The 21,433-nt window shown below is 34.5% G+C and overlaps 1 protein-coding gene across 11 annotated transcripts in view; it reads right to left on the reverse strand.

Moving 5' to 3' along the window:
• Window positions 1–21,433, reverse strand: part of VPS13B (vacuolar protein sorting 13 homolog B) — a 700,507-nt gene that overhangs the window by 508,365 nt on the left and 170,709 nt on the right. For all 11 annotated transcript variants that reach the window (XM_053660831.1, XM_053660829.1, XM_053660828.1 and 8 more), the window contains 2 exons: window positions 11,684–11,818; window positions 10,548–10,721 (listed from right to left, as the gene is read on the reverse strand). In XM_053660831.1, coding sequence (XP_053516806.1) covers window positions 10,548–10,721; window positions 11,684–11,818 — 309 coding nt within the window. The remainder of the gene's footprint in view (window positions 1–10,547; window positions 10,722–11,683; window positions 11,819–21,433) is intronic.

The following is a 21,433-nucleotide window of genomic DNA, read 5'->3' on the forward strand; positions in this document are numbered from 1 at the left end:
GATTATTATAAATCAGCTGATATGAAAATCCTAACATTTTAATACCAGTCTTCAACTGAATCTTGGATTACTTCCTTAAGATATAATATTGAAATTGTTATAACTGAAGTATGATCACTCTTAAGGTCTTTAATGAATTTCCTTAAATTGATTTCTAAAGAGATTGTACCAATTCCTAGTCCTATCACAGATTTCTATGACAGTGCTCCTCTCCTAAATTTCTCAGTTTTCAATTTAATAATTCAGTAAATACCAATTTCACAGGTTAAAAACATTTCTTATTGTTTTAATATTTATTTCTTTGATTTCATTAAACTTTTTCATGTGTTTTTGATCATTTATATCTTACTTTTGCCTCCTTTGCGCATGTTCCCCTGGTATACTCCCACTTCTGTTTTTGTTATTTACCTGTAACTGAGTCCTGCCCGGTTTGTCTACTATGTTCTTACCAATACTTTCGCAGAATTATAGAATGCTGTTTTTAAGTAAAAAAAAAAATCAGACACGATGTAATTTTTACATTTGAAAAAAGGCTTCATAGAACTTAGATAATACTAAGTAACATATTTAATTCTCATAAGAAAAAAATACAATGAAATAAAACTGTCACAATAAAGAGAATGTTGGTTCTGCAGCACTTTTGGAACTCCTCTTTCTCGTGTGTATGGACTTACAGACATTCTCTCAATACCTAAAGCAGAGTAGGTACTCGAATATCTGTTCTATAAATGCTTTTCCCAGGAAAGCTATTTAATAAATTAGGATACATCATTTACCTAAAAACCAGGTTAGAATATCTTCTGTTCACTTAATGAACAAGAGCAAACTAAACTAAAAGACTCTTTTTGGAAAGTTGTACACATTGACAAAAGCACAGAGCTGCAGCAAACTTCGTATGATGAGATTTCAAAAGTTAAACTCAAACCCACAATTATTCAGCAATCAATACCTCCTTTGGACATAAAGAAACTGTTACTTCATCACTGCCCTCTGCCGGTGGTATTATTTCCCTTTAATTTTCCCTCCACTGAATCTTTTCCTCACAATTACTTCTGACCTGCCTCTGTATTTAAACCACCCACAGCTAAAAATACCCTAGCCATCTGGAATTTAGTAAGGCTTGTAGGGAAAAAAAATTGTGCTTGAATGAAAAGCTCTGCATTGTTTGGTATACACCCTCCAGGTATCTCTGTGAGTCTGATTCTATGGGGCCTCTCCACCTTCCATTGTCTTTGAGCTTTCTTATATCTGTAAATTTTAAGTAACTGAGAGCTATTCAAAATTATTCTTGACTATAAATGCAAATAGGTTCTGTGAAGTACAAGTTAAACTGACCTCCATTCCCCACTGTCGAAGTAGTTTTGCATCCAATTTCAAATTTTTTATGGTATCACTAACCTACAAAAGTCTCTCTTTTTTTCAATTTTCCATTGATCTAGTTGTAATAGCTACCTGGCTCTATCATTGATAATTATTTTAAAAATCTTTAACATTTGTCCATTTTATATTGGACAGTTATGACTGTCTGAAACATGATTGTTTAAAAGTCATAATTTCACTTTTATTAAAAATTATACTTTTAAAATTATTATTGTTGTTCAACTACAGTTGTCTATATTTACCCCCCAACCCAGCCATCCCCATAAAAAAATTATTATTTAACAGGCTAAATCCAGACTACATTTTTTCTCCCACATAGCAATTCAGAAATAATATGACATGGGCCTACAGATAATAGGGCTATGCCCAAATGGCAAAAATCATTTCCTCTGGTCCATCCTCTACTTACTGAATACCTATCATGTACTTGTCATGATCGCTACCCTTAGCAACATCCAGTGGGGAGGAACCCTATAAACAGTTGTGACTGCCTGCCATGTGCTGTGTTTGCCAAAGTCCTGTGGTGGTGCGGCTGAGAAGGGAGTAACTGATGGGGAGGAAGAGGAGTAAGGGTGAGAGCTTGAGGAAGGTAAAAATAAACAAAACAAAACAAAAACACTCAGAAAAGTGCTCAAACCCTCCAATATTAATGGACAACTGACCGGCATTATATTTACACAACACTGCAACAACATGAGGACGATTCCTACGTACACTATACTGACTTAAAGGGAGGCGAAGACTACCCGTGGGATCAAGTTTCTTCTACAGAGATGATTAAGGGAATAGTCAGGTAGCAAATACTGATATGAATTTCATTCCTAAGTGTTTTGTAAGTCAACTCCTACTTATAAGACTTCTTACTCTTATTTTGGTCAATATGCCAGCTACTCACAGCCCACTTCAAAATCTCGACAGGACATGCAAAATTACAAACTCACTTTAAAGACATGTCATCTTGTCTACAGCCATACCACTCTGAACATGCCCAATTTTGTCTAAAGACATGTCATTTCTAAAATATAAAGTGAGTGTAAAAAACAGTAATAAGCTTTTCAATCCATATAAAAATATAGACAACATTATACATTTATGGTGAGTTCACTTGAAGTCCATTACAACCTAAAATATTTCTTGTAGAGTAATTCACTACTTACAAATGAAGGTACTAGTTATTTACTTTGAATACTAGTTTCCTTTTACTATACAAGCAGTAAAAAATGCAAAAATTTTGACCTTGTGCTATAAATGAGGGAAATGACAGGTCCCCCACAAGGCACACGGGATTTCTCACATTGGCTTCCTTCCAGAATCTGGGACCTTTTCACAGGAGCAAGAAAAGTAATTTCCTGTTGCTTTTGAATCTCTTCCGGACTCCTAGCATCATGGCATCAAGGAGACATTTCAATCTGGAAGGAGGTTAGATTCTTGGACTAAGTAAACGATTTGCTACTTCTAGATTCAGAACTACATACCCACAGGCTTACAGAGTTAACTTGAAGGAAAATTTAAAGTAGGTAGGAATCAGTTGGATATAGAAAACAAAACAGGAAAGGACAAGACTCAAGAAAAAAAACCTTATATTGTGAATGAAAAAAATAATATAAAGTACTATATTGGAGAGAGTAATTAATGCTTAAAGCTTGCCTTGTGTTTCACGGTTCACAATATACTTGAGAATACAGTATTTAATTTAATCTAAGCAACAATCTTAGCAATCAGGTAAGAATGTATCCTCATTTTACAGATGAGAAACCAACACTTAGTGAGGCTGGCTTTCTCAAAGTAATATAGTTTACTGTGGATGCATTCAAACTTATAATACAAGCCATTTTATAATTCATTCATTTAATTCATTCAGCCCTAGTGTTTATATGCCTAATTCCTCTATATATTAGAAGTTTCTCAATAGCAGGGACATCAATATGTCATATATTTCTGACAGAGAGAAAACTTGGCAATGAATATTTGTTGGATAAACGAACAAATGATTATAGTAAAAAGAAAAAGCAAAAAAAGAGAATGACAAAGTAATATTAAAATATATTCCTTTACTTCAATAAAGATGAATTTGAGAATCAACAATACATAATGTCATTATTTGAATATAAAGTTTTAAATATGTAGCTGATTAAACATATAAAGTGTTTCCAATATATCTGTATATTCCCTTACTTACTATTCTAAGCAGAAATTTACATTTCTTATACTTAAAAACATTATACTGTATTATTACAAGATATTTATTAAATTTTTTTCCAAAAAATAATTATAATCAAAATGTACTTTGTAAATATTTTACAACCCTTTCAGGGTGTCTGTGTATGTGTGAGTATCTAAATAAAAATAATTTTAATTGGTAAGTGAAAAAATTCGCTGTGCTACAAATGCAACATTGTCAAAAGGCTATGCCCTAGTTAACTATCATAATCCTTTAGAAATTATTTACATTATGATTAAAAATCACTTTGCTTCTATATTCCCACAACTAGTTCGTATGGTAAAGAGATCAGTAAACTTACTTTTATGCGTAACATCTTTAACATTTGCTCCCCTTTCTGTGCTTGTGATTAAATGTAACATTTTGAAATTCCAAAGTTCTGAGAAAAACATAAATCCTTGTCTCACAGCTGCTGTTTGACTCTGGAAACACATGCATTTTCTTTTCAAGCATCTACCATCAAAATTCCCGAGGGGCTTGGACTGGAGAACACCTGCATCTCTTCATTTAGTTTCAATAACAGAGTCTAAACTCCAAAATTACAAAAATAGACGCTCTGTTCAGCTGTAGTTACATTTTGCCCCTAATTCCCGTGAACAAAATGCTAGGAGCATGAAATCATTCAGGCAAGCTCTGTCATCAAGAGGATAAGATTTTTTTTCACCAGAAGCCCAGTGGGAACATGATAGAAAACTGGCAACAATTACAGATAAAGTACATAGTAGAGTCCTCGGGGAGGAAAGAGGAAATGTAATAAGATAGATGGGTATAATTTTTACACATTTATGCCCAAACCACAAATGTGAATTGTCTTTAATTGCTACAATATATAAGCATTCTTACTTGTGTATCCTGTCAAAAATACTAAAAACATAACTTCAAGGCAATTCACTTAGTTCTACATTGTAAGAAGCATTTTTTTTGGACAAAAAAAGGTTCTCCATAAATTAAAATTTACAATCTAAAATACTGTCTCCATTTTTAAATCTCTTAAATAATTCATATTCTAACCAACCAATTCTGAGTGGTGAAAAAAGAGTATGTGTGTTTGCTGGTATGCTTTAATCAAGAGAGAGAACCACCTCCTATTTCACTCTATACTTCCAAAGACAAGAATTGTAATAGTGACATTCTTTTCCATATTCATCAAAAGCTGCCTATATTTGATGGATAAAAAACATAATAGCTTTTAATAGGACAATCTACTAAAGTTAAAAACTTTATTTCTAAAACTGATTACACTGGGAAATAGATTGGCTTAAACTGTATTATATTTAAGTTACATTTTAAGAGGGACACTTGGGTTTACCATTATTTTTAAAATAACATCATAATTGTGTAATTCTGTTTTTCTAATCTTAGAAGTATTTTGCTTTTTATATATTAAAAGCAAAATAGCATATTCATCTTATTCTACTTATTGCAAATGATTTGTAACAGTTGAACAGATACTTTATAAACTATCTTAACAGTAGATAAAAATCAATTACATGAAATTTCATAGGAATAAGTATAAAGTTCTTCATGCAAATGCATTAAGTAATGTACACATATAAAATATGGAAAACAATACAAATCTGGGAAAAACACTGTACTCTGTGCTATATGAAAAATTGTGCTAAATTTTAAAGACACATTTTCAAACACAATGGAAGTAATCAGTATGCAATGAATCTGAAAACAAATCATATGGGAAATGATTTAAATTGATTTAATATGTTTTAGCCTGGATTATTCAGTTTTTACAGAAAAAAAAAAAGCTTTTGTGGAACATCTACCACGTACAAAGAAAAAGAATTGAGCTTGTGCTGAAATTGACAGCATTAAGAGGTTAAGTTTTTCATGGTGCCATGAACAATGGACTACGAAATGCAGTGAAGGAATTAATATTAAGTTTAGTTCTAAATGTGTTAGGCACCATTAAAATTTTCACAGGTATATGTGGTCAAGAGGTGGCTGAAATTTGAAGTCTGTATCTCAAAAGAAAAACTGCATGCTGAAAACAAGAGGGTTTGAGTATATCATCCACATGGAAGGATGAGGATCACTATATTTAAAACATACTATTTATCTGTCAAATACATTCATTCATTCAAAAAATGATTTATCAAGCATTCCCTATGTGTCAAGTAATGTCAGGCCCTGGAAACAGACAATGATAAGCAACCAGTGACTAACTCTGCCCTCACAGAACTCATTGTCAAATAGTGAAAACAGCATTCAAACCGCACATCTATACACGTATACACTGTCAGTTAAATGTTATAAAAATATAGTGAACTATGAAAATGGATGTAACAAAGGTACTTAATCAGACTTGTTGGGGGCAGGGTACACACAGAGACAGTCAGTAAGGTTTCCATGAAGAGGTAGTTGTGGAGCTGGATTTAAGAAAGAATCCCAGACAGAAAAAACAATATGCAGAAGCATCATCACCAGTGAAAACCTGAAAGAAAGAAGGCCAAGATACCTGGAGTACACAGAAAGAGGGAGAGAGATAAAAAGGACTCCAAACACTGACTTGGAAATTCAAATGAATGACTGCTAACTTCCTTTACTCTAAGGGTACAGTATTTTGTGATCATTTTATATTCCTAAAGCAGGCAATTAAAAATTTATTTATATGTTGATACCGATTAACAAAGACTCGGAACTTTGTAACAAGCAGAACCTGTTATAACTCATAGGCAAAATACAGCATGTGAAGAAGAGCCAAAGTCTATATTTAAAAGACAAATGAAGAAAAATGTTTAGAACCCCATTTTAAAAATACTTTACATACATCAATCGTAGTCACCAAGTGTGTCTCCCTCTGAAGGAGCGAAAGATGCATCTAATTTCTCCATTTGACCCCTAATATCTACACAAATGTAAGAAACAGAAGATTGCTAAGTGGTCCCTGTGAAGAGTAACAATGAACACAGAATGTGGGCTGGCACACTAGACTCCCACAAGAAGCTTCAGACACTGCTGTAATCACAGTCAGTGAAGTAGAGAATGCAATCAAGGGTGGAAGAGGGAAAGTGCAAAGGGCGTTGCTGAGACATCAGAAAGAAAGGAATGTTGTGACACCATGAAAGTGTGGCTCTTCTGACAGTGCTTAATATGAAGAAAGGAGCGCCCCAAAGTTAATGACTTTTAAAGCTGGGGGATGCAATGTTTAGCAATACGGACCCTAAGGTTATACGATGAATACAAATAGCCTAGGACAATGGGAAAATGTTACATGGAAGCCCTAGGTTTGAGTTCAGAGTCTGAGTTGCTAGACAGAAGGTCAATCAGCCTCTATTTCCTCCTCTAATAAGACACAAATAGTACTTGCTGTGCTAAACACAGTTTCATTTTGCAAACAAATAAATATATATGACAGTAATTTTTAAATTATAAAAGTACTATTTTTATAAAGACATCACTGACACCATAAATACTTTTTCAGTCATATAAAAACCTAATTCACATTTATAAAGCTGTCCCTTCCCTCGAATTCTTAAGTTGGGGCAAAAAATTCTGCCTCTTTATCGTAAATAAGCTGATTTCAAAAGCTTAGTTAGGTCAATTCCCTTCCAAATTGACTTTTATATAATATCCACAACATTTGCCGACTCCCGGTTTTAATCCCCTGCCTTCAATTTGGGAGTATATGCACCAAGACTATTGTCTTCCACACATTATAGCAGGATAGGGAGAAGCCAACTAGAAAGATCACCAAACTCCTCTAAGATACACAATTTGCAACGAGTCAGTTAACTGATTACTTACTACTCTACAATCAAATACCTCCTGTTGAAATTCTATAAATTCAAGGGGAAACTTCATGAACAATCTGACCTGGGCATCTGCTTGTCTGTGAAAGAGACATCAGGGATTACTTGCGCTTCTCTGTAATTGTTCACCTAAAAGAGTTTAACTACCAAGAATCTTTCAAAAAAATTTAAAAACACAACACTAGGGAAGACTTCTGTGTCATTTTCCTTAGGTGCTCCAGCCTCAAAAACTATCAGTGAGTCAATATAAATATAATCATCACTTACTTGCTTATCCACTCATTAAATATTTGTTGACAGCACACTATATGTGGGATATTGTTCTGTACCCTAGAAACACAGCAGTGACTAAAAAAGACTAATCTCCTGACCAAATGTAGTGTAAATTCTAACAGCAAAAAAAATCAACATGATAAATCAGAAGCATGTACAGAATGGCAGACTGTAAAAAGCACCAAAAGCTAAAGAAACATAAAGAAGTAACAAGTATGTTTCTGTGTGTGTGTACATGCACATGCATGTTCGTGTGCATAAGACATAAAGAAAAAAATTTGTACAGTGGCAAGGAAAGTACTTACTGAACACTGATATTTCAGTAAAGTCACAGCAAATTGTTGATAAATTATTTCTTCATTTAAAATGTATACTTTATGATTTGTCTGTACCATCTGTTAATACAGCAACACACCCCTCCAATTTAAATCTTGTTGCAGGAACATAAGATTAGTCAATGTTATTTTTAAATGGGCTTTAAAAATTAACACTCAGGAGCTCTCTCAACCTCTCACAAAGCCATGAATGTGGTGGCAGTACCAAGGCTGAACATAAAATTCAAGTTTGAAAACACCCTAAGTAAATTATATGAATGTAGTTTAAATAAAAATATATTACATTTCAGGATTAAAATATACCCAACAGGATATTTTCAAAACACCAAATACATGATCACATTAAAATTTCATACATAAATCCATAAACATATCACTAAACATTAATGTTGAAGACTAGGTAAACTTCCTTAACATCAAGAAAAAATGTGAAACTTTACCCCTGATATATCATAAGTATAATTTTTTTAATGATGATTTTTTAAATATTTTTTATTTATTTTTAGAGAGAGAGGAAGGGAAGGAGAAAGAGTGGGAGAGAAACATCAATGTGTGGTTGCCTCTCATGCGTCCCCTGCTGCTGGGAACTGGCCTGCAACCCAGGCATGTGCCCTGACTGGGAATCGAACCAGCGACCCTTTGCTTCACAGGCCCATGCTCAATCCACTGAGCTACTCCAGCCAGGGCTCATAGGTATAATTTTTTATCATAGTTAATTTTAAGGCTCATGTAATAGATTAGAAAGACAAATACATATTTGTCACTCTAAAAGTCCATTTAAATTACAAAGAATATGAGTATCATTATGAGAAAGATCTGATTATTATTTAAATAAGCTTGACACTGTCATTCATTCTAATTGTGTATATAGCAAAAGGAAAAACATAGACTCCCTCTCCAATTAAGAATACACAGAAGTAAACAAACTTACTTCCTTCTTATGTATCAAAACTCATAACCAGGTGGTCTGGTCATTTCAGTAATATTTGAATGATTTCATGATATGAAAACAAAACCTATCAAACCTTATTATATGGTAGACTACAAAAGTATACCAAAGAGCATATTTAAGGAACATGATTAAACAGGCATTAACAAAACCTTACGGTTTATTTAACCACCAATCCCTTCTCTCTAAAACAAGGGTGGGGTGTGGTAAGCTAAACTACATAGGCTAAATCTGGCCCTCCTCCAGTTTTTACCAATTAAAGTTTTATTGGTGCAGAGGCACATCCACTCATTTACATATTGTCTATGGCTATTTTTGTGATTTAAACAGCAGAACTGAATAGGTCATAGAGACCAGATGGTCTACAAAGCCTAAAATATTTGTTATCTGGCCCTTGATTAAAATGTTCATCAAACCCTGTCTTAAAAGACTGATAAAATCTTATCCACAGGGGCATTCGCAGTTTGGGTTTCTGACTCATCCTCACATTTTTTTCCTTAGCATCTTATAGTCATTCTCACCAGGCTGATAAGTTATTTCTGAGGAATGCATTTTTAGCAGCATATTGACAGGGGGGCCTTAGACTGACCCTGCAAATACTGCTGTCCAGTTCCCAATGTGGAAGCCACTCAACTGTGAGAGCCGCTGCAATAACACTCATCTTTAAAGTCTTGTGTCCCTGTGTATGTGCACTGGTGCAGTGCTTTCAATGTTCACCTCCATGGAGTCTCCGTCTAGTCAGCCAATAACAAGTCTTTTCATGGTTTCTATTTTTAACCTAGTGCAGTAATGTTTAACGTTATTGCCCATAAGCTGCAATACCTGTTAACAGTAACAGAGCTTTACTCTTAGGGAACTATTTGAAAGCACTTCGGCAGTGGTCAAGTAATTCCCAAGAAAAATTCCAGATCCTCTATCCTTTTAAGAAACCTGTATATAGCTATCTTATTTCTAGTCTCACTGAGTGACCACCTTGTCTTTACTAACCATACACTGCTGATAGAGGTCTCTAATGACCACACCTCTTCCCCCACCTCAGTTCTCATTGATCTTTCCAGTATTTCCTCTCAACATAAGAAGTGTGGATCTGCTACTATTATGGTGTGGAATAAAATGAAACAGATTACAGGCAAAGTGCTACTAGAGAAGAATATAAATCAAGAAATAAGATCTTGACTGCTGAGTTTTTTCTTGGTCCCAACACCATCTTTTGCTTTTTGCAAAGCTATAGAAGGTCCAATCACCTAATTTTCATATGGCAAACTGTGGGTGACAAAGTAGTACTGTCCCATGAAATCCACATTTCCAGTGTTGTAAATTTGCTTTAATCCATTCAACATATCACATGATATGGTATATTTTAAAACTCAGTTGAATTTAGTAGGTATGAATCTAAGATTGCTATACATACGACTAAATCATTCTCATATAAAATAAAACCATTACTGCTCATAAACATGTCATTGACTAAAACTGATACAAAAATACTGCATTTGCATTTTCAAAGAGTGCAACTGTAAAGCATAATGGACACAAAATGCTAAAAAAAATTAAAAGCAGCACAATTTTAAAAGCCTTACTAAAAAAAATGCAAGCCAAGAGAAAGATGTGAAGTTTGCGCTCACCAGAACTGTGGCAGTAGTCCATATACTGAGGAACTTGAACTGTAAAGGTTATCAAATCTGGAGCTAAGAGAGATTCTGGCTTTCTGCTCTCATTGAGCCACTTGCTGCTGTGAAGGTCTTTAGTGTCAGAAGGACCTTGAAGCAGTGGAATCAATTTCTCTTTCCCACTGTCACCTGAATAGAAACATTAATGGAAAAAAATTTATAAAATAAATAAAGGACTAGCTTGAGGATGCTCGATCTTAAAATATACTAACATTATAACATTTCAACTATATTTGACAATTTTAGCTGTACATGTTGTTATAGTCTTAAAAATTAAAAGCATTTTAATCCTTAAAAACAAAGTTTTAATATTTACCTAATCAATCTAGAACATTTTCAGAAAAACTTATATAAGGAAACAACTTGAACACACCATGCTTTATACATTCCAGGGAATCTGTACCTTATCTTTAAACTTACTTAGAAATTTAGTTTGTAATTAAATTACAAACACAGGGCCCAGCAGAAGTGAGGCTTGCATGAGTGTGGTTGGTAGGGTACGTGAATGTCTCACACGAGATAGACAACAATTTGAACATTTCACTGAGAAAATCATAATTCGTGCTTGAATGTGATATTGTTATGTTACAGAATTACATGCTTATGATTTAGTAATAAAAGGGGGGAGGGCATTATTTGTGCCGGAACCTGCAGTTTAAGGGAAATATTATGAAAAATAGTATTGGTAGGAAGATGAAGTCAATTACCACCATAAATTTAAAAACAGCTGGGTTTTCTGTGTAATTTTATTATACTAACAACATTCTAATTTAATTTTAAAGTGTCATATATAGCTATACCTCCTACTCCTACCAAAAGTACAAGGATAAACATTCCTTCAATTTTTCTTCCTCATAATCATTGTTAAAACTATGCAAAGTTTTTCCCTTAAATAAAAATTAATTTATTAAAATCAAGAACTATCATCCTGGCACAATTAATTAAAATTTTTAAGTAAAATAAAAAAAATTTAAAACCTCTGATTCATAGGAACAATGAGTAAATTCTTGTTTCAGTAACGCTCCTTGTAAAATGCAAGGCCAATTCTCCTATACAGGCAATAAAGTTTTACACGGTCCAGCTGCACATACCTGGGGCTTTGGCACAAATTTTTATTGATCCCATGGTCCCAGAGGCACATTTGACCAATGATGTGCTGCAGTACTTCAATTCAACATTCTGGATTGAGCCCTCAAGAGTTGGCAGGGGATTCTTAGATTTCACACCTAATAAAAGAAAACTGCAAATGTACTAGCCGATTGAATTTAAATAATTTTTATACTCCTTCACCAAGGCATTTAAACTTAATTATACTTTAATTATCTACCTCAGATATTCTTACAGCATTTGCGTCAGGTTTCATAGTTTAGTGTTTAGAAGGTGAAAGGATGCAATTTTAAAATAAATGGGCTGACTTTCATAACTATAGTTACATAGTTCTTGATTAGTCAAGCTGAAGAAATAAATATTTTAACATTTTAAGCAAATATGTTACAATCATATTTGGTTTCAAATACAGAATAAGATTTATACTTTTGAAAAAAATTTAACTTACAAATTTAGTTTCATTTAGGCAGAGACATTTAATTTAAACAGGAAACTTCCAGAGTAAACAGATTTCTTCAAAATATCTTTATCAGGTGGGATGAGAGGAGAGAAACAAGACCGCTAGAAACAGCTCCTAAGTTAAAATGCAATAGCTTATAAGCACAATTCACATGCCCAGTGTAGGTAAAAGAAAGAAAAAGGGTTCTGTAGCAATTAACCAAAAAAGTGGATACTGAGATCTCTACTATCTGCTACTCTACTATCTGGCTAAATGGGATAAAAGCACAGGAGGGAATAATTACCATGAAATAAATGGTAGAGAAAACTTAATTCAAAGGGGGAAAATTCATTTTGGCCCCGAAGAGAAGGTGAGATTAAACAGGAAGAGACACTTTAAGATCATCGGACTGAAAATGGTGCAGGCTAACGCAATGGTCATGATGATGATGAAGAACTCTAATCAGCTCGCTTTTGCTAAGGAAGTATGTATTACATACGTTGTCGCATTCTATCTTCACAATACGCCCGTTATAAAAATGTTTACTCCTCTCATTTTCAGGTTAATATTCAATGTATTGGAGGGATTAAGTAATTTTTACCCAAAGTCCTATAGTTAATGACAGTGTTTCATACAATTTGATCCCATCACAAAAAACTTTAGCACTCATTTTGCCTATATTATTAATATCTACCAACATAATTTACCTTCTTTTCCCTATTTCACATTTTGATCAAACATAGAATATCCTTCATAATTGAAACTCACTTAAACAGAACTATTTATGAGTAATTAACAAAACTACAAACTTTCTATGATAAATATACCAAACATTATTTTGAAATCTTTCATTGCAAACTTTAGTATGTTCCCATAATATTTTAAGAATTTTCCTAAGAGGTAGCCCAGAAATCTGCAGTTTAATTAACATACTATATGATTTCAGAAAGATTAAAGGACATCATCTTAAGAAATACCTTCTTACATACTAACCCTTATTTCACCAGAACCTATTAAATTACTACTTTGTATTTGGATTGTTATACAAATGGGTAATGCCTGGTTGCTATTTTCCAGTAATCACCACTTGTGTTGTTCCTATGTGAAGTGATATTTATTGTCCTCAAAGCAAATATCTGAAATGTTCTATATTTATATAGGCTTCTGATTTTATCATATATTTATCACATTCTCCTTTAAATCACACATGGTAGGTCTTTTTAATATCTAATACATGTTATATAAGGTCTATGAGGAAAAAGGTCCAGCCATTGTCAATACAATGAGTATGGTTTATGGAACATCCATGTAACCTGGCAGCCAAGGAGAGTGGACTGGAACATGCACGCATGAACAATAACAACTTCACTCTACTAGTCAGTGGGGGCACCACTGAATAAGCATGTGTACTGTGTCGCTGTAGCATTCAAAATGACTGAGTCAGTAGAACAACAAATCTGCATCAAATTTTGTGTTAAGCTTGGACGTTCTTCTGTGGAAACCATTCGGATGATTCAGAAGGCCACAGCTATGGGCAACTGATGATTGGCAGCTTCATCACAGCAATGTGCCCATTTATGCACCATGTCTCGTGCAGAGTTTTTGGTGAAACATTACATCGCCCAGGGGACTCAGCCCCCCTACAGCCCAGATTTGGTGCCCTGAGACTTCTGGCTTTTCCCCAAACTAAAATCACTTTTGAAAAGGAAGAGATTTCACATGATCAGTGAGATTCAGGAAAATACTATGGGGCAGCTGACAGCAGTTGGGAGAACTGTGTGAGGTGTCAAGGTGCCTACTTCGAAGGGGACTGAGGTGTCTTTGTCCTATGTACAATGTTTCTTGTATCTTGTATCTTCTTCAATAAATGTCTCTATTTTTCATATTACATGGCAGGATACTTACTGGACAGGTCTCAATATATAGGACTCTAATCAGAAGAAGATGCCTAAAATATCTTCTAACAAAAATCTCATATCCATATATAAAAGCATCTTGGTTTAGACTAAAATGACCAAGATCTTAGTTCACATTTTTGTGACGACTACATTTCTCAGATATTTTTAAACTTATTTTAATAACTAAAATATTATATATAATATCTCAAGAAAAGCCTTTCTATACTTTGTTGTTATTGCCACAAGCTGAAATTGTTTTTTAATTATAATTATCTCTTGATAGACTTCAACAGTGAAGAAAAGTTCTAGTAAAAACTAACCTGGGAAATATAAACTACAGACTTCAGTGACTATGATGTGTCAATACAGAGTCATCATGTGTAACAAATGTACCACTCTGACGGGGGACACTGGCATTGGGGACGCTATGCAGGTTGCAGACAGAAGATGCATGGGAAATCTCTGTACCTCTCCCTCACTTTTGCAGTGACCTGCCCTTAAAAAAAGCCTTAAGAAAAATAGCCTTGGTTTCTTTCCACTCCACCTTCAAACTGGGATTTGGAAAGTGCTCCTAATGAAAGCACTAAAAAGGAAAAGGGAGCAAGAGTCTTGGCACTGCACAATCCAGGGCACCATTCACATGGTTCTTTCTACATGAGTGCTGCTACCTAAAACTGGGCAAGGAAATCTGTTAGGGATGCAACTCATGACACAAAAAGACTGAAAGCTCTACAACTAAAAAAGCATAGTTTTGGCTTTAAGCAGGACTGCTCATCCAATAAAGGAGCAGCTGAAGGGAAGACACTATTATGTTACATGTGGAGGCTCAAATACTACAGTTACTATTCAGGTATTACTCTTAGAAATCAGCTGAACTTTATACAAAATTTAGTTTAGAGAACAAGTATTTGGTAAGATGTGTAGAGTCAGCAGATATTCATCAATAGGACAATCACAGAGAGAGTGACATTCGAAATAATGCCTTTATAAAGCACCTTCACATACATTTGTTTAAATGCTGCTACCACAACCCACCAGAGGAAGGTAAGAGGGAATTCCTAAAGTAGTGTCATTGAAATAAAATTTTACATTGTACACATTATCAAGGAAAGGATTCTAAAATACCATTTAATATAAAATAATGCACTGCTTTTTCTTCTCCTGCTTGTACTTCTCTGAAAAATATCAACTTCTAACACATATTCTTCAGTCCTGTGAAGCACCATGAATCCTTACTCTGTTCCACCAATTTTCTTACCCACAGTAATTCCTCCATCCTCACTGAGACCTTCACCCTCACAGTTGAGTAATCAATTTATTACCCTCCTGTCATTATCCTCCACAAATGAAAAGATGAACTAATGACCACCACCTGTATATCTGTGTGGACACAAAAGATTAAGGAGTCAAACCAATGTAAGTTTACCTTAGTTCCCTCCTTAACCATCATCAAAAGACTGTTAAGAGAAAATTTTAGGGCTCTACACCAACAAATAACTGACAATGAAAAAAGCCAGGCAGTTCAGAGGGAAAGAATGCAGATGAAGCTAAAAAGATGAGGAATGACTAAAAGTCTTTCGGATCACTTAAAGAGCCTTTCCCTTCTCTCATGCAGCCATGCCAATGAGTACCCTACATTCACCCTGGTAAAAGACTAACAGGTTCACTCTGGAGAGGTTAAACCCAAGAATTTTGAGCCAAAGGGTCCATGCTAAAAAGGGAAATTGTCTAAAAATCTATATAGAGCATATGTACTAGATAACAAGAACTTCTTTTCTTTTAGTCTAAGAACTGAGTGCCAAGTTTATAACCTCCAGGAAGGAAATAGAATTTCTCTCTGGAAAGTGGCTAATCCAAGAAAAACACAAAACAAATGAGAAACACTGATAAATGATTACCCCAAACAAAAAAAAAGAATACAAATAAATGAAAATTTATATAGAACCACAAAAGACCCCAAATAGTCACAACAATCTTGAGAAAGAAGAACAAAGTGGAAGGTACCACACTATCTGATATCAAACTATACTACAAGCTTATATCAAATCAGCACAGAACAGGCATAAAAACAGACACATCAACCAATGGAATACAATGGAGAGTCCAGAAATAAACCTATACCTATATGGTCAATTGACATATATAACAAAAGAGGCAAGAACACACAATGACGTAAAAAGTCTATTCAATAAATGGTGTTGGGAAAATTGAACAACTACATGCAAAAATTAAACTAGACCACCTTCTTACATCATATGCAAGAATAAACTTAAAAGGATTAAGGACTTAAATCCGAAACCATAAAACTCCTAGAAGAAAACATAGGCAGTAAATTCTCAGATGTTTTCCTCAGCAATTTTTTTTCTGATATATCTCCTTAGGCAAAAAAAAAGAAAGAATAAACCATGGGACTATATCAAATGACAAAGTTTTTGCATAGCAAAGAAAACCATAAACTAAATGAAAAGACAACCTACTGAATGGGAGAAGATACTTGTAAATGATAAATCCAAAAGGGGTTAATATCCAAAATGTATAAAGAACTCATATAGCTTAAAACAAAAAATAAACAATCCAAGAAAAATGGACAAAGACCTAAACACAATCTTCTTCAAAGAGGACATTCCAATGGCCAATAGGCATATGAAAAGATGCTAATGTCAGTGATCATAAAGAAATGGGTATTAAAGACACAGTGAGATATCACCTCATGCCTGTCAGAATGGCTGTCATCAATAAATCAACAAACAACAAGTGCTGGCAAGGATGTGCAGAAAGGGGAACTCCTGTGCATTTTTGGTAGGAATGCAAACTGGTGCAGAAACTATGGAAAACAGTATGGAAGTTCTTCAAAAGTTAGAAACAAAACTACCTTATGACCCAGCAATTCCACTTCTGCGTGTATATCCAAAGAAGTACAAAATGCTAATTCAAAAGGATATATGCACCCCTATGTTCACTGCAGTGTTATTTACAACAGCCAAGATATAAAAGCAACCCAAGTACCCATCAATAGATGAGTGGATAAAGTTAAATCGTGGGACAGCCCTGGCCAGTGTGGCTCAGTTGGCTGGAGCATCATCCCACAGACCAAAAGGGTGCCAGTTCAATTCCCAATCAGGACACACACCTAGGTTGTGGGTTTGATCCCCTGTGTGGGCATGTATGGGAGGCAATCATCAGTGTTTCTTACATCAGTGTCTCTGTCTGTCTGTCTGTCTCTCTCAAAGCAATGAAAACATGTCCTCAGGTAAGGATAAAAAACAGTTGGGGTACATATACACAATGGAATATTACTCAGATATAAAAATAATGAAATCTTACCATCTGCAACAACATGGATGAAGCTAAAAGGTACTAAGTGAAATAAGTCAGAGAGAAATAAATGCCATATCATTTAATTTATATACGGAATCTAAAGAACAAAATAAACTAACTAAACAGAAACAGACCCACAGATGCAGAGAACAAACTGATGGTTAATGGGGGAGCCTGGGATAGGCTGAGCATAGGATGGGCGAAAAATGTGAAGGTATTAAGAAGAACAAATTCATAGTTACAAACTAATCACTGATGTGAACAGTACAGCACTGGAAATATAGCCAGTAATACTGTAATATCTACACAATGTGCCAGGTGGGTACCTGTACTATGGAGGGGATCACTTCATAAATAATGTTAATTGTCTAGCCACTATGCCGTACAACTAAAAATAATATAATATTGAATGTCAACAGTAGCTGAAAAAAATTTTATATAAAGAACAAAAATTTAGTCTATAAAACAATGTTAATGAAATGTTATTCTTAAACAGAAAGAAGAGTTAAAGTCCATTTCCCTACAATGACACTAGCTATTCAGTTCAACAAGCTCCAACCTCACGCACAGGTTCTACTTAGTTATTTAGTATGTTATTCTACAACATGAAGATCATCAGATCCAAGGTTTACATCACTTACATGAAAGGGAGAAATTAAACACACAGAGAAAAGAAATAGGGTAAATAGACAATTTCAAAAACAGAAATCTTAATCATAATAATAACAGTAACTATTCCAAAAGAAAGTACAAAAGATATTATAACAAGTACAGAATATTTTGTTAAATTTTCCAAAGAGCAAAAGTTAGCTCTTAGAAATTAAATACATGATGTTAATTCTCCTGAAGTTAATAAAACGATGGGACACTAAAGTTGAGGAAATCTATTATAAATTTAAAAGAAAAACTCCCAAGAGGTTGAAAATGAGGAGAAATGACAACACGATGAAAGGATCAGCACAACCAACCAAGTACCTCACAGCCAAAAGTTCTAGAAGAAACTATTAAAACAAAATGGAGAAAACAGCCAAATAATTCAAGATTTCCCCACCTGAAGGATATGAGTTTCAAATTAGAAGGTTATACCACATATCCAGCACAAAAAAATGAAAAAAATACATACATACACACATAAATACCCACCACCTGAACATCAGGGATAACGAGAGGCTCCTAAAAGCTTCTGAGATTTTTTCTAAATGCATAAATGCAGAAATAGTACAAAATTATATATAACTAGAATGGCATATGTGGCACATATCAAACTTCTCAACAGCAATACTAGATTATAGCAAGGCTTTTTATTAAATTTTGTGAGAAAATTATTCCCAGCCTACAAATCTATATACAGCTAAACTATTAATCACAGATAAAGATAGAATGAAGATTCATTCAGACAGGCCAAATTTGAAAAATAATTTATTTTCTCTGCTGAAAAGATAACCAGGGAATTGTGCTCCACCAAAAAAAGGAAGTGACTCTGGAAAAAAATAACATACATGACCCAAGAAACAAGGGATCCAGTGTAAGAGAAAAGGGAACTCCCAGGACAACGGTGAAAGGAAACTGTGAGACATCTATATAGTAGGACTAGTAGCAAATAAGAAGAAAAATGGAAGGAAGTACGCCAACATAATAATGACTACAAAAATTAAAACGATCTCATGCCTTTGAAATGTTCAAAAGACGTATGCTTCTGTAATAGTTTTGGGGAATTAACAGTTAAGTGCATTCAGCACTAATCAAACATAAAAGGCAGTTATTAACTCTAGGAATGAAAGTTTGTAAGATAAAATATTTAATGGAAGTATAATCCATACATACATGGCCATAATACATATAAAATGAGCAACAATAGTGTTATAATTATATAATTCAGGGAAAAGGAAGAATAGAGATAATGAGTGTTGGTCCTGAAAGCTAAATCCTATTTGGTAGTCAAAATAATGTCCTTCAGCCCCCAAAATGTTTGCATCTTAATTCCAGAACCTGTGAACATTACATGACAAAGTACAATGAAGGCTGCAGATAGAATTAAGGTTGCTAATCAGCTGATTTGAAATAGGGGGTTTATCCTGTATTATCCAGTTGGATAAAAGGAAATGACAAAAAGCTGCAGAAGAGAGGAGTCAAAGAAGGACATGTGCTGAAGAAGCACTGTCACCGAAATGCTATGCTCCTGGCTCTGATGACTGGGGACGAGGGCCACAGGCCAAGGAATGCAGGGGGCCTGCAGGGTTACTTTCTTCAAGGGGCTTCAGAAAGGAGCACAGCCATCCTGACCCTTGGGTTTCAGTGTGACACTCCTTCAGATTTCTGAACTACAAAATTGTAAGAAAATAAATTTGTTATTGTAAGGTGATAAATTTGTAGTAGTAGAAAGTATGTACATAGTATCAAAATATGGAAGATAAGAAAACTGAAACATGAGCATTTTATTCAGAGGTGCACATCTAAAAATAAACTAAAAAGGACTGCCTCTACAAAAGCCGCAAAGACGACAGGGGCCTAGAGGGCTGCCCTCTTCATTGCAAGACTTCCAAACTACGATTTAATAAAATAAAACAAAAGGTAATTCAGAACAGTCAAGCAAGCAGAACTCAAATTAGATACACAAAGTAATAAAATCACAAGATAGTGGACCAATCATAAAGATTTCCAAAAAAAGGAAGAGGTAAATTCTTTTTTTTAATGCACTGAAGTGACATACACCTTTATAGTTGTTAAGGGACATAACACAAAGTGATAGAAAAGCTCTTCCAAGTGACTGAAAAGGTAAGCATTATTCTTTCAGGGGAAAGATTCACATGGAGTAAGTGAACTAAGGAAGATTCATCAGATAAGGAAGTGGAGGTCTGAACAAAGGTGGCTGGGTGGGCAGGAACAAATATGAGGTGTAACAAGAAACCTGGTTCGTTCTCAGATTCAGCAGGTGACAGATTACAAATGGCTCCCTCTGATAACCCAAGCAAATAGAACACAGCAAACTTTAAAATGGTAGCGGTTGTTTTGTTATGGTTGCTTATAATAATGATTTTATTGTTTTTAACATGGAATAGCAAACAAAGTAACATTTTAGGATTCAGTTAAGCCAGAATACCTGGATAAAACATACTTAATATTTTCAAAAGAACATAAAACACACCCATTGAACTATAGTCAATTAAATAGCATGAGATACAAAGTAATCTCAAACATGTAGCTCAGAGTGACATTTAGGTGACAGAACTGAACTTTAAGAACTCCCAGGAAAACAAAGCCTTCCTTTCCACTGTTCCACCCTCACTAGCATCTCAGCGGCCCCTGTGCATGTGGCTAGAACTAGTGGCAAGAAGAGCATCAGCATTTACTGACAAGCACATTATCTACAGATCTGCTTCCCTGACTCGTAACTTTTTAAAACATCAACAGTAGCAAATAAACATTTGACAACTAGATTCAGCTTCATACTGGCAGAATGATAAAAAAAGAAATGCTTCCATTTAAATCCATACATTCTGCTACCTAGAGTATAACAAAACTCATTATATAAAGACTAACAAAATAAAATTTGCTTCTAACACCAAAATTCTATCAGTCAGAATCTCGCTCCTGCATTTCTTTGCCACACGGACTACATACGTTATGGGAAAACTAATTCACATTACGAATTAATCTCTTTAAGCTTACTTACTTAACTTCGATTACTAGTTATGACTACTCTACTAGGTGTGGGAATTTGGGCATTTCTGTGTATAAGCCACTAGAAAAACCCTGTCATCTAGAAGGGGCTAACCCTGGTTAAAATTATGAAACACAACTTCAGACAAGTTTCAATAACTTATTTTCTTTGGAAAGGGGAAGATCTGCAGACTCTATGGGCTTAAAAGAAGCAAAATCCAGAGAATTTAGGTATTAGGCGTTCAAGAGCAAATAATTTTCTTCATCCTTGGCATCTTCATTACCAAGTCTGGGAAACTAAAAAACTTAACATTAATGTTAGCAGATCATGTCATTAACTTTTCTCCCCATAGGCCACTTTTCAAGGCTTATGTTTGTCTTTAGCACACTGGGGTTTCAGCACAATATATCTACTTCGA

Source organism: Artibeus jamaicensis, unplaced genomic scaffold (assembly GCF_021234435.1).
Source record: "Artibeus jamaicensis isolate MK-2021 breed Jamaican fruit bat unplaced genomic scaffold, CSHL_Jam_final scaffold_916, whole genome shotgun sequence".
Lineage (NCBI taxonomy): Eukaryota > Metazoa > Chordata > Mammalia > Chiroptera > Phyllostomidae > Artibeus > Artibeus jamaicensis.